Source organism: Hippocampus bargibanti, linkage group LG08 (assembly GCF_051943395.1).
Source record: "Hippocampus bargibanti isolate YZ-2025 linkage group LG08, ASM5194339v1, whole genome shotgun sequence".
Lineage (NCBI taxonomy): Eukaryota > Metazoa > Chordata > Actinopteri > Syngnathiformes > Syngnathidae > Hippocampus > Hippocampus bargibanti.
The window spans coordinates 26,309,185-26,324,084 of record NC_142741.1 but is presented as its reverse complement, the minus strand read 5'-3'; the positions used below and the strand labels follow the sequence as shown (position 1 = coordinate 26,324,084).

The 14,900-nt window shown below is 42.0% G+C and overlaps 1 protein-coding gene across 3 annotated transcripts in view; it reads right to left on the bottom strand.

Moving 5' to 3' along the window:
• Nucleotides 1-14,900, bottom strand: part of il1rapl1a (interleukin 1 receptor accessory protein-like 1a) — a 237,149-nt gene that overhangs the window by 139,545 nt on the left and 82,704 nt on the right. For all 3 annotated transcript variants that reach the window (XM_089003081.1, XM_089003082.1, XM_089003083.1), the window contains exon 2: nucleotides 5,927-6,034. In XM_089003081.1, the coding sequence (XP_088859207.1) occupies nucleotides 5,927-6,034 (108 nt within the window). The remainder of the gene's footprint in view (nucleotides 1-5,926; nucleotides 6,035-14,900) is intronic.

Genomic DNA, 14,900 nt, shown 5'->3' with positions numbered 1-14,900 from the left:
ATCGCTGGCCTACTTATGCCACTTTGAGGATTATCAAGTCTAACATGTACCCAGGGGGCCTTCATCAGCCTGAGACGAGGAAAACAGTGAGGGAAAAGAAAAGATTTCTCTGCATGGGTCCCACGCTAAGGGGCATGGTCGGTAGCATTTTAAGGAAGGGTCTTCACGACATGCTTCAAAGTGACACAATTCCGGCGCAGATATTTCTAGTGCTGTTGTGAAGATAACAAACAAATAAGTGAATAAAAATAAATAGGATCTAGCCAGAGTATAGCATATGTTTAGTGATGCTAGACATGCTAGCATGTTCTTGAGAAAAAGTGTCTTTTGGGCAATGTGCTAAGATTTCTTGAACACTCCAAATTTGTCACATTTTTAAGTGTACCAGCAGTATCTGAAACGACGTCTGCCCGGACGCCCGGGGCGTACAACTTACAGAACGTTTTTGCCCGGGTGCCGACAACTTTTCCAAGGAAAAACAAAAAAAAGAAAGATTTTTGCTCAAATCAAACTTTTTTTTGCGATTAGTCGTCTTATTGTGTTTCAAGTTGTGAAAAATGGGGCAGGCAACTTTATGGCTGAGCAGGCAACTTTTCAGAGTTGTCAGCCCTGGTGTCCGCTAACCTTTTCTCGTGAGTTTCAGACACTGGTAACAGACCTCTCACGGAAAGTCAGTTGGGATCTTCACAAACTAATCCGCCTTCCGTAATGAGGATGAGCGATCTAGAAATGGGATCCATAGTGAACTACTTATGGGTTGTGACCGTCCAATGTTGCCACTCTATTCGCGTGTGTGTGTGTGTGTGTGTGTGTGTGTGTGTGTGTGTGTGTGTGTGTGTGTGTGTGTGTGTGTGTGTGTGTGTGTGTGAGTTTTTCAGGTAATGGAGGTGCAGTGAGAAGCAAAAAATCTAAATAGCCATGAATGGGAATTACGCCGCAGTGTGAATCCATCCTTTGATATGGGACGTGCAAATCCTGTGCTGATATAATTGGACAATCGCAAACCAGCACAGGCAATCTGAGCCAATTGATATCCAATTGTGGAAGGTCTGACCGGTCATTAAAAGCTGAGAGTTGGAATTGAGGGAATAAGAGACACTTGCACACCTTTGGCAAACTCATTAAGTTGCAGTAATGCAGGTGCAAGCTTTCTGACTTTGCGCTGAATGATCAGCCGTACGTTTTCGCCCTGGGACTAGATAGAGAAATTGGGGAAGAATATCAATGGAACAAAAAAAATATGTCTCGCGAGGGACAATCCGGCCTCCATAGCTGATCTTTCCACACTAACTATTATCGGTGGAGAGACCCGAACTGCTCTTTTCAATTGTGTACAAGAAGCAATGCAGGGAAAAATCATCTGCGCATTCCCTCATGGTGAAGCTTACTTATTGCTTAAAGGGCAACAGCTGCTTCTAAATGACATTGCCCCAGGTGCAATGTAAGGAGCCAGAGTGGTCACTTGAAGTTAATTTAATAGAGGAGGTGAAAGTCCGGCCACTCCATCTCCTTCACGTGCGGCACATGAAGACAAATGTCCAAAACCTTTGAACCAGAAAACCATTTCCCAGCACGGGCTTTATCAGCCAATTCATCTCCTTTAGCACGACGCTTCATCTTAAACATGGACAGCCGAGCGGCAGATTTGCTCAATCTGTCACTGACTAATAATACAGCTGAGGAGCGCAGAGAACCAATCCCATTCATTTGCCATGGCAAAGTCATCCCTTCAAATTAAGAGTCAAATCCTACAATAACGCACCTGTGTTCTGACTTAAAGTACCATTTGAGGTACTGAAATACCTGCTAGCTAGAACATTGCGAATTTGATATCACGTCAAACTCAAAGCAGTTAATTTCCCGCTTTCAACATCCGCCTTCGTCAGAGTGGACACTCTGACTTTGACGAAGGCGGAAGTATACGCCGAAACATGGAAGGTATTTGAACACCTGAAAAGACACTGTCTGGAAGAAAATAATCTCTGGTAAGTTAGATAACAAGCAGACATTCTGAATTTAACACAACTATTACGCTGAATTGAATGCAGACAAATAACTAAAACGGAGGACAAGGCTCTACTCCTGTATTTACTTCATGCTAAGGAGAATCTGGATTAGACTGTGGAGTACAACTCTCTGAAACTGAATGAACTGAAAATACTGTCATGTCGAGTTACAGCAACATACAGGGGATACAGCTAATGTTCGCATGTCATTACTAAGAATCATTGTTTCCGAAATATAGTACCTAGTAGACTAGAGGCACAAGATATACAGTGCAGTCATACCGGACAGTAGCTGCTTGTAAGCAATCGCAAGTTGAGCCGATTATTTTCTGAACACTTGTGGCCTGCATTGCCAGCATCCCGAAAACACGATTCAGTTTGATTCCAAACATAAAAGAAGCCTTTCAAAGTGCCGAGAAACACAGCGCGCACTGTCAACTTTCCTGCTATCATAAACCGGCTTGATTGGTCTGAAGTGCTTCCTTGCTTTTCATCCAGATGGGAATCCTCCACAGAAGTGAAGCGAGCAGCACGCGGGCACTCAGGTGCAGCAACCCGTTAAGAATGGACACACCGTTATAAACGATAGTTCAAATTCAAACATGGCCTTGAATTCCAGTCGTTCAATATGTTTTCTTACGGCACTCTCACACTTGCTTTCCTGTAGACATTTTCAATTTCAGTGTCATCATTTGAAAATGTTAACAGCATTCTTTTCAAAACATTTCATAAGAAAAGATACAAGGTGCAATCTGGACAGAAGGGAACTGTGTTGAGATTTAAAAACACGTTGTGGATGTCACGTACGACAGCGGTTCAAGTTTTGATTAGTGTGACATCAAAGGTCTTCGAAAATGGAGTTTGCCCTGCTTTTGGTGTCGAATCTGTAAATCCTCTCACCTTTCGTGCACTTCCAAACTGACTCGAGGAAGCCAACAGCCTTTCCAGGTCAGACTGTTTGTGGAAATGCATAAATGATGCATTGGTTGCCCTTCTGCTTTCTGAGGGCGGTCGCCGACGTTGAGTGAAATGTTTCGCTTCGTATTGCCGTGCAAATTTTCAGAAATGGCTTCTTAGGAAAACGAAAGTGCAACGGATGGAGGGATGGAGAGAGCGTTAGAAATGTCTGAGTGGTCATTAAAAGGCGAGAGCTGGAATTCAGGGAATAAGAGACACTTGCACTCCTTTGACAAACTCATTAAATTGCGGCAATGCAGGTGCAAGCTTTCTTGACTTCACAAATTGTCTTTAGTACGCTACATCCTGGGACTATATCAAGAAACTGGGGAAGAATATCAATGGAACAAAAAGTGTCTCTTGAGGGCCAATCTGGCCTTCATCCTTGATCTTTGCAAAATAACTATTGACGGTGGAGAAGTGCTGAAGCACTCTTGCAATTTTGTATAAGAAGAGAATTAGTGAATTCCCATCGGCTCAGGAATGCTCTGGACACAATGCAAGGAACAACAATCTCCACGTTTCCTGATGCTGAACCTTACTCAGCTAGCTAGACACATAGCGATCTAGATAACTAGCTATACACATAGATACCTAGCTAGCTAGTTAGACACAGAGCTATCTATCCAGCGAGACACCTAGTTATCTATGTAGCTAGATACCTAGTGATCTAGTTAGCTAGCTAGACACATTGCTATCACATTGCTATCAAGCTATCTATCCAGCTAGCTAAATAGCTAGACAAACAAATAGAAAGCTAGCTAAATAGATTGAATGGAGCTCTGAAAACAAGTCGCCATGTGGCCACCAACAAATAATTCTTTGGAAATGGGAGCATCAAAAGTGACCTCACACAATTAGCCATGTGCTGCGTCACCACATTTCAAAGTGCTAAAAAAAAAAAACACCAAACAAACAAATCAGCTCATTTTAAGTTACTTTTTTGCTCCCCATTTTCTCTTGTGACCTTTGCATTTGTTCCGAATTGATACTCAATTTGCTCGCATCTAGAAAGCAAAATGACTTGACGTTAACCCGTGGCGACCCCGTCGCAAGCAAATTGGATCATTTGGGAGCTGTCACTCACTGCAGATTGAGGCGGATTGACCTTAATGCCACTTTTCCACCACTGACAATTTCACTCCACAAACCCAATGCCTTTAATTTGTTTCAATGAAGGCCAATAATATACAAAATATTCATGCGACACCTATCAACCATAAATTATATCATGCAAGTGTCTTTAACCCCTTCGTGCAGCCTGGAAACCACCCACAATAGTAACCGCTGTCCATTAAAGGGTTAAGAAGCTGCGCCAAAAAGTTAAATGAAAAGAAATTCCCATGAATAAAAATCACATTTCTTTGAATAGGAATTTGTAGTCTTTTGTACAATTCAAAAAAACGTTGCCCCGAGCGTTCTCACAATAAAAATCAGAATAATGGAGCCGTGCGGTTTGAGATAATAACGTGTATTAAAACTATATTGTGCAGTCTATTGCCATTTCCAACGGTGTCATTGACAGCTTAAACTGAACATTTCGTCAGGCTATGATCCATTTTATGGCATAGTTACGCTTCTTATCACGATTGTGTGGGTGAGCTAATTGAAGCAATATAACTTCAAATATGTAGAAACATTCCATCAAGATTATTTTAGGTGAAAAAAAAAACATTCCTGGAATCGACTGATTAAAATGTGTGCTTTGGCTTGTGTCAAAAGCATCCACTTTATCTTGTATATTTTCAGAATTGTGTCAGCTAATTAAATGGGAACATAATGAACTGCAAGGATATATCATTCAATCAATGTTTTAATCAAGAGTGAAGGCCAAAATCCGTCTTGAAAAGGCTGATGCCGTGCGCGCACACACATACACACACACACACACACACACACACACACACACACACTTTTCATTGTAATTGCGTATGCAGATGCTTGATGTTAACTGTGGACACGAGATGTAAGTGACCTCAGCATTATGTTCAGTCGCTCTATCAATGTTTGACTGTTTGTCCCGCTCAATAAACATCTAGAAATGCATCCGCTACTGTGTTTTTTTTTCCACTTCTAATGCAAGGCAGCAACTTCAATTTTGGCTCACACCATAAAGCGAAGCAAAATAAATGAATAAATCGACCAAGCAAGTATGTGCGACTCCCAAAAAAACCCCTGTAAGTTAGGATCCGCAAAAGACATTGCACCGTTGTATCGAAATGCAAGTGTCGCCAAAATATATGAAATAAATGAAAATCCGCATCTAAATAACAACTAATATTGGAAAAAAAATAAAAACACTCCCCAGCTTACGAACATTCAAGTTACGACATAAACGGTACATACGAACAATGCCTCCTCCCAGTTGAGGCTTCCAGGAGGAGGCGATGCATAACAAAAAATAATGGCTGCTAGCACGCAATTCAATAATTACGTGCCAGCAGCTTCAGTCATGGCTTACTGAAGACCCGCGGAAATATGTTGTCGTACTACAGTAGGTGTGAATTTATTTTACGACTGTTAGAGTGTTTTAGACTTCCCCGTTAAGTGTTTGACTTACACATTCATTCCATAAAAAATATGGCACTGAAGCAACTTACAAACAAATTCACCTCACAAACGACAGCACTGAAGCAAATTAGGAACAAATTCACCTTACGTCCCGTATCTCGTTCGTAAGGTGGAGAGCGTCTAAAAAAGCCACATATTGGGAGCCGCGATCACGCAGAATGAGCTACGAAGGGAATCATTTGAAGCTTCAACATCCATAACTTGAAAAACACAGCAATCAAGCGCCGTGTTCCTCATCATAATCCCCCCTTATGAGTCATGCTATTTATATTCAAAAGCTTTGAAGAACACCAGCCGTCTAAAGATGAGACAGTTGCGCATGGGCTCATTAGAACATAGCAATATGCAAGCAAAGCGTAGGGTTGTCGCCGTGGAGCCGGATTGTTAAATACCTGAGCCTCTCTTGGAGACCACCTTGAGACACTTTGACAGTGTGACAGAGAGCAGAATCAGCAGAGGGCCGGGAGGTCTCATCTTCATCCCTGTCCTCACTTTCAAACCTGAAAGAGAACAAAAAAGTGGGAGGTAGGAGAGACAGATGAGAGAGAGTTGCAACATGAGTGGATTCAAAAACAGCAGGTTAGGATGACAATACTTGCTCATTTTGACTGTCATTTTTGCAAGTATAATTTGTGGGATGTGGGCATCAAACAATAATTATAAGCTGGCTATGAACTATCTATTATTAGCTAGCTAGCTAGCTAGCTTTCCATTTATTTGAGTTATGTGAACGCTGGCACATGTGGCTACCGCTGCTCACCCACAGAAAAACTTATCCTGTGACTGTAAAGTGACCTTAAGAGTTTTGAAAGACATATTCTGGTGTATAAGGCGCACCGGAGTCTAAGGTGCATCCCAACGAATGGTGTTTTTTTTTCCAAACGTTTTCCATATATAAGACACACCGGACAATAAGGCACCTTCAATGAATGAGGAAAAAAAATCAATCTAATATCTAAATATAGACAAATGTACCAAATATGAGGCACACCCACATTATAAGTCACTAGAGTGGAGGTAGGGGGTTACGCACGACTACTTCTAAAGGGCTACATGGAGTCATGGTTGCTGATGGGAGATGCGAGAAGTGTGACTTGACATATAAGGTGCAGCGACCGGAGTATAAGGCGCAGGTTCATCTTTTGCCAGGCTGCTGGATGTGCCTTATACTCCGGAAAATACGCTAGTTAGAAATTGTGCCAATGATGTGGGCTTAAAATGTCCATTTGGAATATTTCATCTCAAACTGCATTAGTGCCACGTCAAGGTTGTCGCAAGTCTCGGCCAAATCTCAAAAGACTCCATGACCATGAATCACCATGAACCACCACCATGAATCAGTAGAGCCACACCGCATGAAGGAATATTCCCCAAATTAGAGCTATTTCCAACACTCACACTATCTGACACTCATGCCCACACTTGGCAATTTGTCACGAGTGCCAATGAGAAAGGTTATCATTGCCGCTGGTTCTATTTCAGAGCGAAAACCATTCCCAGTGATGCTGACAAATCAATAAAGAAATAATCGCACCCGTAAGAAACACCACCAAAAAAAAGGCGGCGTCATTTCAACCAAGCAAGGGAATTTCAAATCGTTACCTCTTGGCTAAGCGAGTTATGGCAAACATCCCTCATATTAATTGAGCGAGGTGAGCCATTCTCGACACCTCATCATCGCTGAGTAAATGACATCATCTAACATGAGGTCATTACACTCTAATAGGCGCCTCCTAATTTACAGCCAGTTGCCAGTAGGATGAAGTCCATGTTAAATTCAACAAATAAGAAAAGAAAACAACAATTAAGGATGACGATTGTGAGATTAGAGTGCTAGCTTTTTTTATTACACGCGTTCAAAAATCATCAAACAACAGAAATGGAGGAGACTTTACGGAGAACATCAAAGTATTTCAATAAACAAGAAAAAGTGCGGAGAATATGGCAATGTGCAAAAACGTGTCCACTCCAGTGCCAGGGTTTTTGTCAGTTTCCACTCAAATTGCACGTTTTTTTTTTTTTTTTTCGTTTCTGGCAGTGAATGAGTTCAATATGGCTGACATTGTTAACCTACCGGATCGAACCTATGAATGATCAAAATATTTAAAGTTGAATAAAGTAGCCAGATTTTTTTGTATTATTTAAAGTTTTACTTTGAGCCTTCGGGACCAAACTGTCAGGTCAATGATTGAAACAATCATCTGTGTGGAATGTATCTGTAAAGTGGAATCCATCCGGAAGACTCTTGAATTCTCAAGTCACATCATGTTTCTGTCAGTGGCGATGAGAACAAGCAACAACCAAAGCCAATGATCCGGAAACGTAAGAAGAAGAGGAGAAGGAGAAGGAGAAGGAGCCTGGCATTTTGGAGAAGAGAAAAGCAACGTCGAATGGGGAGCCAGCGAGTTGCAGCAGGGGGTCACGTGTCAGGCACATTAGCATAGCTAATGAAAGGAGCCTCTCTCAGCGTACCTTTGGACAAGAAACCTTATTCTCCTCAATCATTTTTTTTATCCACGCATGGAGAACACAGGATACGACAGAAGCACCATTCTGGCAAATGTCGCGGATGTTCGGATCTGGTTTTATTCTTGAACTAAATCAGCTAGCTGTCGATTTGATGCGTGTTTATATTAGCTACAGTTGGAACCCAGTACATTCTTGCAATTACATTTACAAATGGTGACACCTGCTTCCTGAAAATGGCATAATAACATCAAGGAAATGAAAATTGTACTGCAAAATAATCATAGTATGTCATTTATTAGCGCCTTTCAAAACTCTCGAGGTCACTTTACAGTCACAGGTTATTTTTTTTCCGTTGTTTGAGCAGGGGCAGCCACATGCGTCAACCCGATCGTAACTCAAATACTAGATAGAAATCTAGCTAGCTTACTAATACCTAGCTAGCTTGATAGCTGGTCAGCCAGCTAGATAGTAAATAGATAGCAAAGAACTAGCTCGCGAGATAGCTAGCTAGATAGCCAGATAACTAAATGAGGAACTATTCACACTAAATCCTGATTTCATACCATGGCGAATATGGAGCTATTTCTGTGCTGTCGTCCACAGAAAAAAACACTATATTCCCTTCCATCAATGCCAAGCCGCTAGCATTTAGCTTGCATGTAATGTAGCCAAAATAACAGGCGCTTTCTCTCATATGTATTCAAAAGATATAATATATATAATAAAGGCAAATCCAATCCAATCCAATCCAAAAGATATGACCTGGTTTGGGTTGGTTGTTTGTTTGTTGAGTTGTTTGAAAGGAATGTGGAGTGGAAAAGGTCTTGGTTGAGATTGACAGTTAACATTCAAGGCTAACTGTGACTCGAGGCTAATCCATGATTGACAAATGAATTGACCCACAAGTGGTTTTGAATGCTTTTTGTCTCACAAAGTGTACCCGTGAATAGTTGCCAAGAAGTTAGCCCTCTGAATGAACCCCGAGCACAGTTAACAGACCACCTCCTTGAAGCCCACGAGAGAGCAGCTGCACGCTACACACAGTTGCTCGCACAAGCAAAACAAAGTGCGCTAATTAGCCAAGAGTTTATTTCACTGAATATCTCCTAAATAATGTCATTTGCATCCCTTCAATGACCACACTGTAGCTGTCCGACATGGGAAATACATTTGCCAATTACACTTTGATTCACTCCACCGGAGCCTCAGACTGGAAGCTTGCAGTTCAATTGAAAAGGAACAATGTTGTCCCGCTCATGTCTTGGCTTTGCAAACACAGCAGGACGAGGCTTCTGCCAGCCATGACATCACCCGGCTCACATCTTAACACACACACACACACAGAGGTGCATTGTGGACCTTGTAGAACGGCAAGAAAACACTGAACATGCTTTTGTTGTAGCATCATAAAGAGGTGTCTAAAAAAGAAACGTCTGTTCTCATTATTGAAAAGTTCAAGACAGACTTTTAAAACTAGAATAATAATTTAAAAAAACTAATAATAATAATAAATATAAAACAAATACAATAAATACATATAAAAAACTAATACAAATAATGATAATAATACAAAATATGAAATACATATCTAAATACAATAATAAATACAATAAATACAGAAAACAAAGTGCTATCATGGAAATAAGGGAAATGCTGCCCGCTTGTGGAAAAGAAAAAACATTGCCAGAATCCATGGCCAGCGCTTTATCGGCACACAAGCATGAAAAAACAAAACCCGAACAAATTTAGGGAATGGCGCTCTATGTAATATTTTCAAATCCCGAATGAATTCGCGAATGGCAGTGAATCAGATAATATGGCCACCAACTAACTGGTGACATTGGAAAGATTCCAGCTCACCCAGATCAGGATAAGAGGTCGCACGGGTGTGCGCCTATTTAAAGATAGTTTGGATGTTGTTGGCAGTGTAGAGTACAAGGATGTACAAACGGTGATAAATGTAATGCATTTCAGCAACAACCACAATCTCGTACAGTCGAAGCAGAGTTGTCTGTTCATTAGCATTCTTGACTGATAGACTGTGGCAACACTTCCTGATTTAGTCTGGCAATCTGGAACAATTTGAAAGTGCGCTACTGACACCTACAAGACTTAAGTGGAACAATACTTCACTTGTTAGCATTGACTATTGTTTTTGGCTCTGTTGCGGGCGATTAACTCGCCGCGAGCTGGACTCTGAAATGAACATTTGTAAGAGCGTACAGTGTACGCCTGGTTTGATACATACACAGTCTTCTGTGCCAAAATGGCGTCTTGCCTATCTCGCCTGAAAATGGCACAAACATATTTCATTTCTTGGGAGTGCGCGGGGGAAGAGTCTTCCTACGATGATGTGTTCACGCGTGACCGCCGCCCGGATCTCACGGCATGTCTTTCGGCATATCCTCAACCACACCTGCTCCCCGGCCCCTCCAAGGAAAGGCGCTCGCTCGGTGTTGTTGAGCCACCGCGCTAGCGGCGGGGATGTCGTGTAGCAAGCACCGCGCACATCTGCATTACCCGTCTGCGTACAGACATGTTGAGAGGGCAATTACAGAGAGACGGATTAGTTTTTGGTCTAATCATACCGTAGCGTAGCGTGAGATCATTTTAAGGTCACAGTGGGCTTCTACTACTCGGGCTACTGCGATGGGGAAAAAATGCAGTGCGTTCTCGCTGTCAACGTTTCAACGGGTATCCAGATCGCGTTAATTTCTTTCCATTTTATTCTCAAACAAGCTCAGCCATGATGACTTTGTTATGTGTAAAAATCCCACTCTGTAGAGGCCATTGGAAACCTCCCAATTTGTATTCATCTTCACATAATTTTGGGAACATATCTGTCTTTAAGGACCCATGAACCAAACCGAACGGTGTCAGGTATTTTAGTTTTAAGTAACAATTTGGAGATTGAGTGGGGTTGCTAGTACTTTGGCTAACCGCATCGATCCATCCCTTCATTTTCTAGGCTGGTCATCATTTGTTTCACAGGTAAATTGGTTTTTGGGTTTCAAAGACAACTGCAGTTCATTAAGAAAGCCTACACGAGTACAGACACATCCAAATTCTAGACACAAAGGCCGGAGGCATGAATCTGACATCCGCTAGGCAGATGCGCTAACCACTAGATACCGTGGCAGTCTTCTCCTCTGTTTACGTTTACGTGTCCAAAAAATCCCACTCTGTAGCACACATTAGAAACCTCCTCATTTTTATTCATCTTCACATAATTTTGGGAACTAATAGTTACGGAATTTTTGGAACATATCTGTCTTTAAGGACCCATGAACCAAACTGAACAGTGTCAGGTAGTTTTAAGTAACCATTTGTGGGTTGAATGAGGTACTTTATACTTTGGCGAACAGCATTTATCCATTCCATCCATTTTTGAGGCTGGTCATCATTTGATTCGCAGGTACGTACATTGGTTTTAGGGTTTCATAGACTACTGCAGTTCGTGAAGAAAGCCTACACGAGTGCGGACACATCCAAACTCCAGAGGTTTGAATCTGACATCCGCTAGGCAGATGTGCTAACCGCTAGGTACCTTGGCAATAGCCTACTCAAGAATTGACCCCATTTTACCAGGATTGCTGTATGTAGACAAGTTGTAAACTGTTTAGAAAACATTTAATGTCTCAATTTAGTGCTGTGCTCTGCCAAAGACAGCCCAAGGCTGTAAACATCGCCAGTCATTCATTGGTAAATATCGCCATTCCCGACATCGAGTTCAACCAGATTTTTCACAAGCATTTAATATTCACTTTAATTATTGTTTCCTCAAACGGAACCGCTGCATCATAGACTCAGAAACACTCCTTGCAAGTACAGAGTTTCTTAAACACTAAGTACCATGAATAAGTAATGACATCAACGATTTATTATCAGAATAACAAGGCTTAATAAAACAAATAGTTAAAGAGGGGAAAGGGGCAGCATTCTGGAAGAGGGTGGAAGAGGGCAGCGCTCTGAGCACAAAACCGTAAATAAAAGAAATTAAAAGTTTTCCCCTGCACTACGAGGCCCGTAGCACCTCTTGATCAATAATGCATGAGCGACAACTGTGGAAAGTTAAATGAGAAGCAGGCAGGTGAAAAAAAAATAAGCCAGTATGAGATCATAGAGTTGGTGTGATGGGAAGAGCGTGTCTCTACTGTATCTGTGGGGCCGCATGTACGGCATGGCAGCCCCCCTGTTCGGTGAAACGCTACATTATTGATATGCTGTGCGGTTAGCCGCTGTTCAGAGAAAGCTTTGAAGCAATGTAACGAGAGACACGCCAATTGATATTTAATTCAATAACGCCGCACAGCTGCTCGAGTCAAACAACGCAATTAAGGCAAATGAAGAATTATTCAAAGCAGACGAGTCCTGGCACAAACGCGCCGGTTATACTCGTATCCTGACCACTTTGTGCTGGTTTCAACTTTGAAATGATAGACAAGACAAAATTATGCAGTTGGGTGATCTACAAGGTGTCAATCATGATCACAGCTTCTGAATAATTGTGATAACGCAGAGTTAGATTCAATTAGACGAGCCTTTATTTGTCTCACAGTGAAGAAATGTATATTTCACAGCAGCCAAAACAAAATACAGGAGCTGCTGTAAAGGCAGCCCCTCTCGCGTCACCATCTTGAAGCACCCCCAAAAACCTAAATCAACAAACAACCAAAAAAATACACAAAAGCCCTTACTGCACCAATGTCATCTACTCAATTTGCATGAAGCGTTCACCTCTTTCACTGCCAGTCATGTGCAAAAATATGTCCACTGCATTGCCAGGGTTTTTGTCATTTTCACTCAAATTTCAGGACCCACAGAATATTGAGTGTTAGGACGACATAATCATTCAGTGCAGCGTAAGAAACTTTAGGCGCGCTTCTTTCATCAGAAAACAAAATAGTTCATTCCTAAGTTATATGGGTCCGGAGTTATAAGAGCTTGAAATGAGGGCAGCTGTCCAAAATACAATGCAATACACACATATTGGCTTATATAGCGTTTTAACAACAGCCGAAGCTAGAAAAAAAACAACGCTAACATGAAAGAAAAAAGGAAACGCTGCCGACTTAGGGAAAACAAAAAACAGAGGCCACGGCCAGCGCTTTATCGGCACCCAGGCATGAAAAAACATAACCCGAACAAATTAGGGAATGGCGCTCTTTCATATTTTCAATACCCAAATAAATGTGTGACCAGCGCTTTATCGGCACCCATGCAAGAAAAAACTCAAACCTGAACAAATTTGAGAATGGCACTCGAAAAAAAAAAAAATCAGGATTTACACAAAAAATAGGCCTCGTCACACCGTGAGCACAATTTAGTGTCAAAGCGATTCATCTTAAAGGTCAAAGAGCCACAAAACAGCCGACTTCCCACCGTCGCGTTATTTGTTACCGTGACAACGTAAATCACCAAGCGCCGATGAATGATGAAGCGGGTCAGGCCAAGCGGCAGATGTTTGTTAAACGCTTTTGACCACAGGCGGGCCTTGTTCCTCCGCCCGGAGGAGGTTGGCGCTAACAAGCAAGGCGCGCTGAGCCCTCGCCCTCGCCCTGCCTCCGTCCGTCCCATCATGCACCGCTCTGCTCTCTCCGCGGCTTCCTGAGTGAGATTCATTACCTCACATTCCTCAATTGCTTGGAATCCTCGCTGCTCCCTTTATTACAGACAGCAGACGATATGAGCCACCGATAGAACCTATTCAAAGTGCCGCTTAGGGGCAAAGAGCTAATCGGGGAATTCTTTCCACAACTGTAGCTACTACATGGTCATTTCGGAAGAAAAAAATTATTAAAAAAATAATATATATATATAATCATGAGAGCCAGAAAGAAACAACTGTTCATCGCTACTGTTAGTGACAAATGTTTTTTTTGGTTGTGATATCCAAATATTATTGAGTAAAAGAAGCATTTTGAGTCACTCTGTGTTGAAACCAGCATCACTGATTGGATTGTATTAGCCTATATTAGTTTCACAGTGGAGGCATATTATAAGTCATGAAAGGCAGAAGAAAGGAAAGGAAGAAGTAGAAAAACAAAATACAGGAGCTGCTGTAAAGGCAGCCACGCTCGCGGTGCCATCTCGAGGTCAGAACAACCCAAAAAATGAAATAAATTTGACATAAAACAAAAGAAACAGACAGTCGTTCAATCTTAAGCACTTTCTGCACCCCCTTTGTTGCATGAAGCAGTTCTCGATGAAAGAGGAGAGGATCAAAGCTTCCTTTTCACCAATGATCAGGTAAATCATGGTCAAATGTGCACGTCTGCTACAAGCTAAATGTTGAAAGCAAACAAAGCTGTAGCATCCACGGTAAGATCGTGGAAAAACACCAAGGAGGTGTGCGTTTGTGTGACGTAGGGTCGCAGTACCATTACGCTAAGTTGACCATCCTTAAGAACAAGGAAACTATTAAGGTATATTTTGTGTAGTTTTGAGGCTTATTCTGTTTTATTGGGACCTGGGAACGGATTGTTCACATTTTAATGGTTTCTTATGGGAAATAAATGTTTGGAAGACAAACTTTTCGCCTTAGACACACTTTCTGGGAAGCAATTAAGTTGGAAAAGCGAGATGTCGCTGTACATGTATCGTATCCACGTCAGGAATGCAGTAGAAATGACAAGCACGAGGATTTGATTCAAGTCGCTTACGCCACTCTTCATTTTCCCTTGAAATCGTATCGCCATTGTCGGGAAAGAGCCACGGCCCACCGGAAATGTGCCAATCAAGCCGGGTCGGCCATTTTGCTTTTCCAGACGGGCCGAGACGATAGAATGAAGAGATAATTGACGTTTCCACTCAAGGGTATCTGCTTTTTTTGTCAGCACCTCCTCCTTTTCTTGCTTGCGTGGCATTCCCAGGCTGCCCCTCGTGGAGCGCAGAATG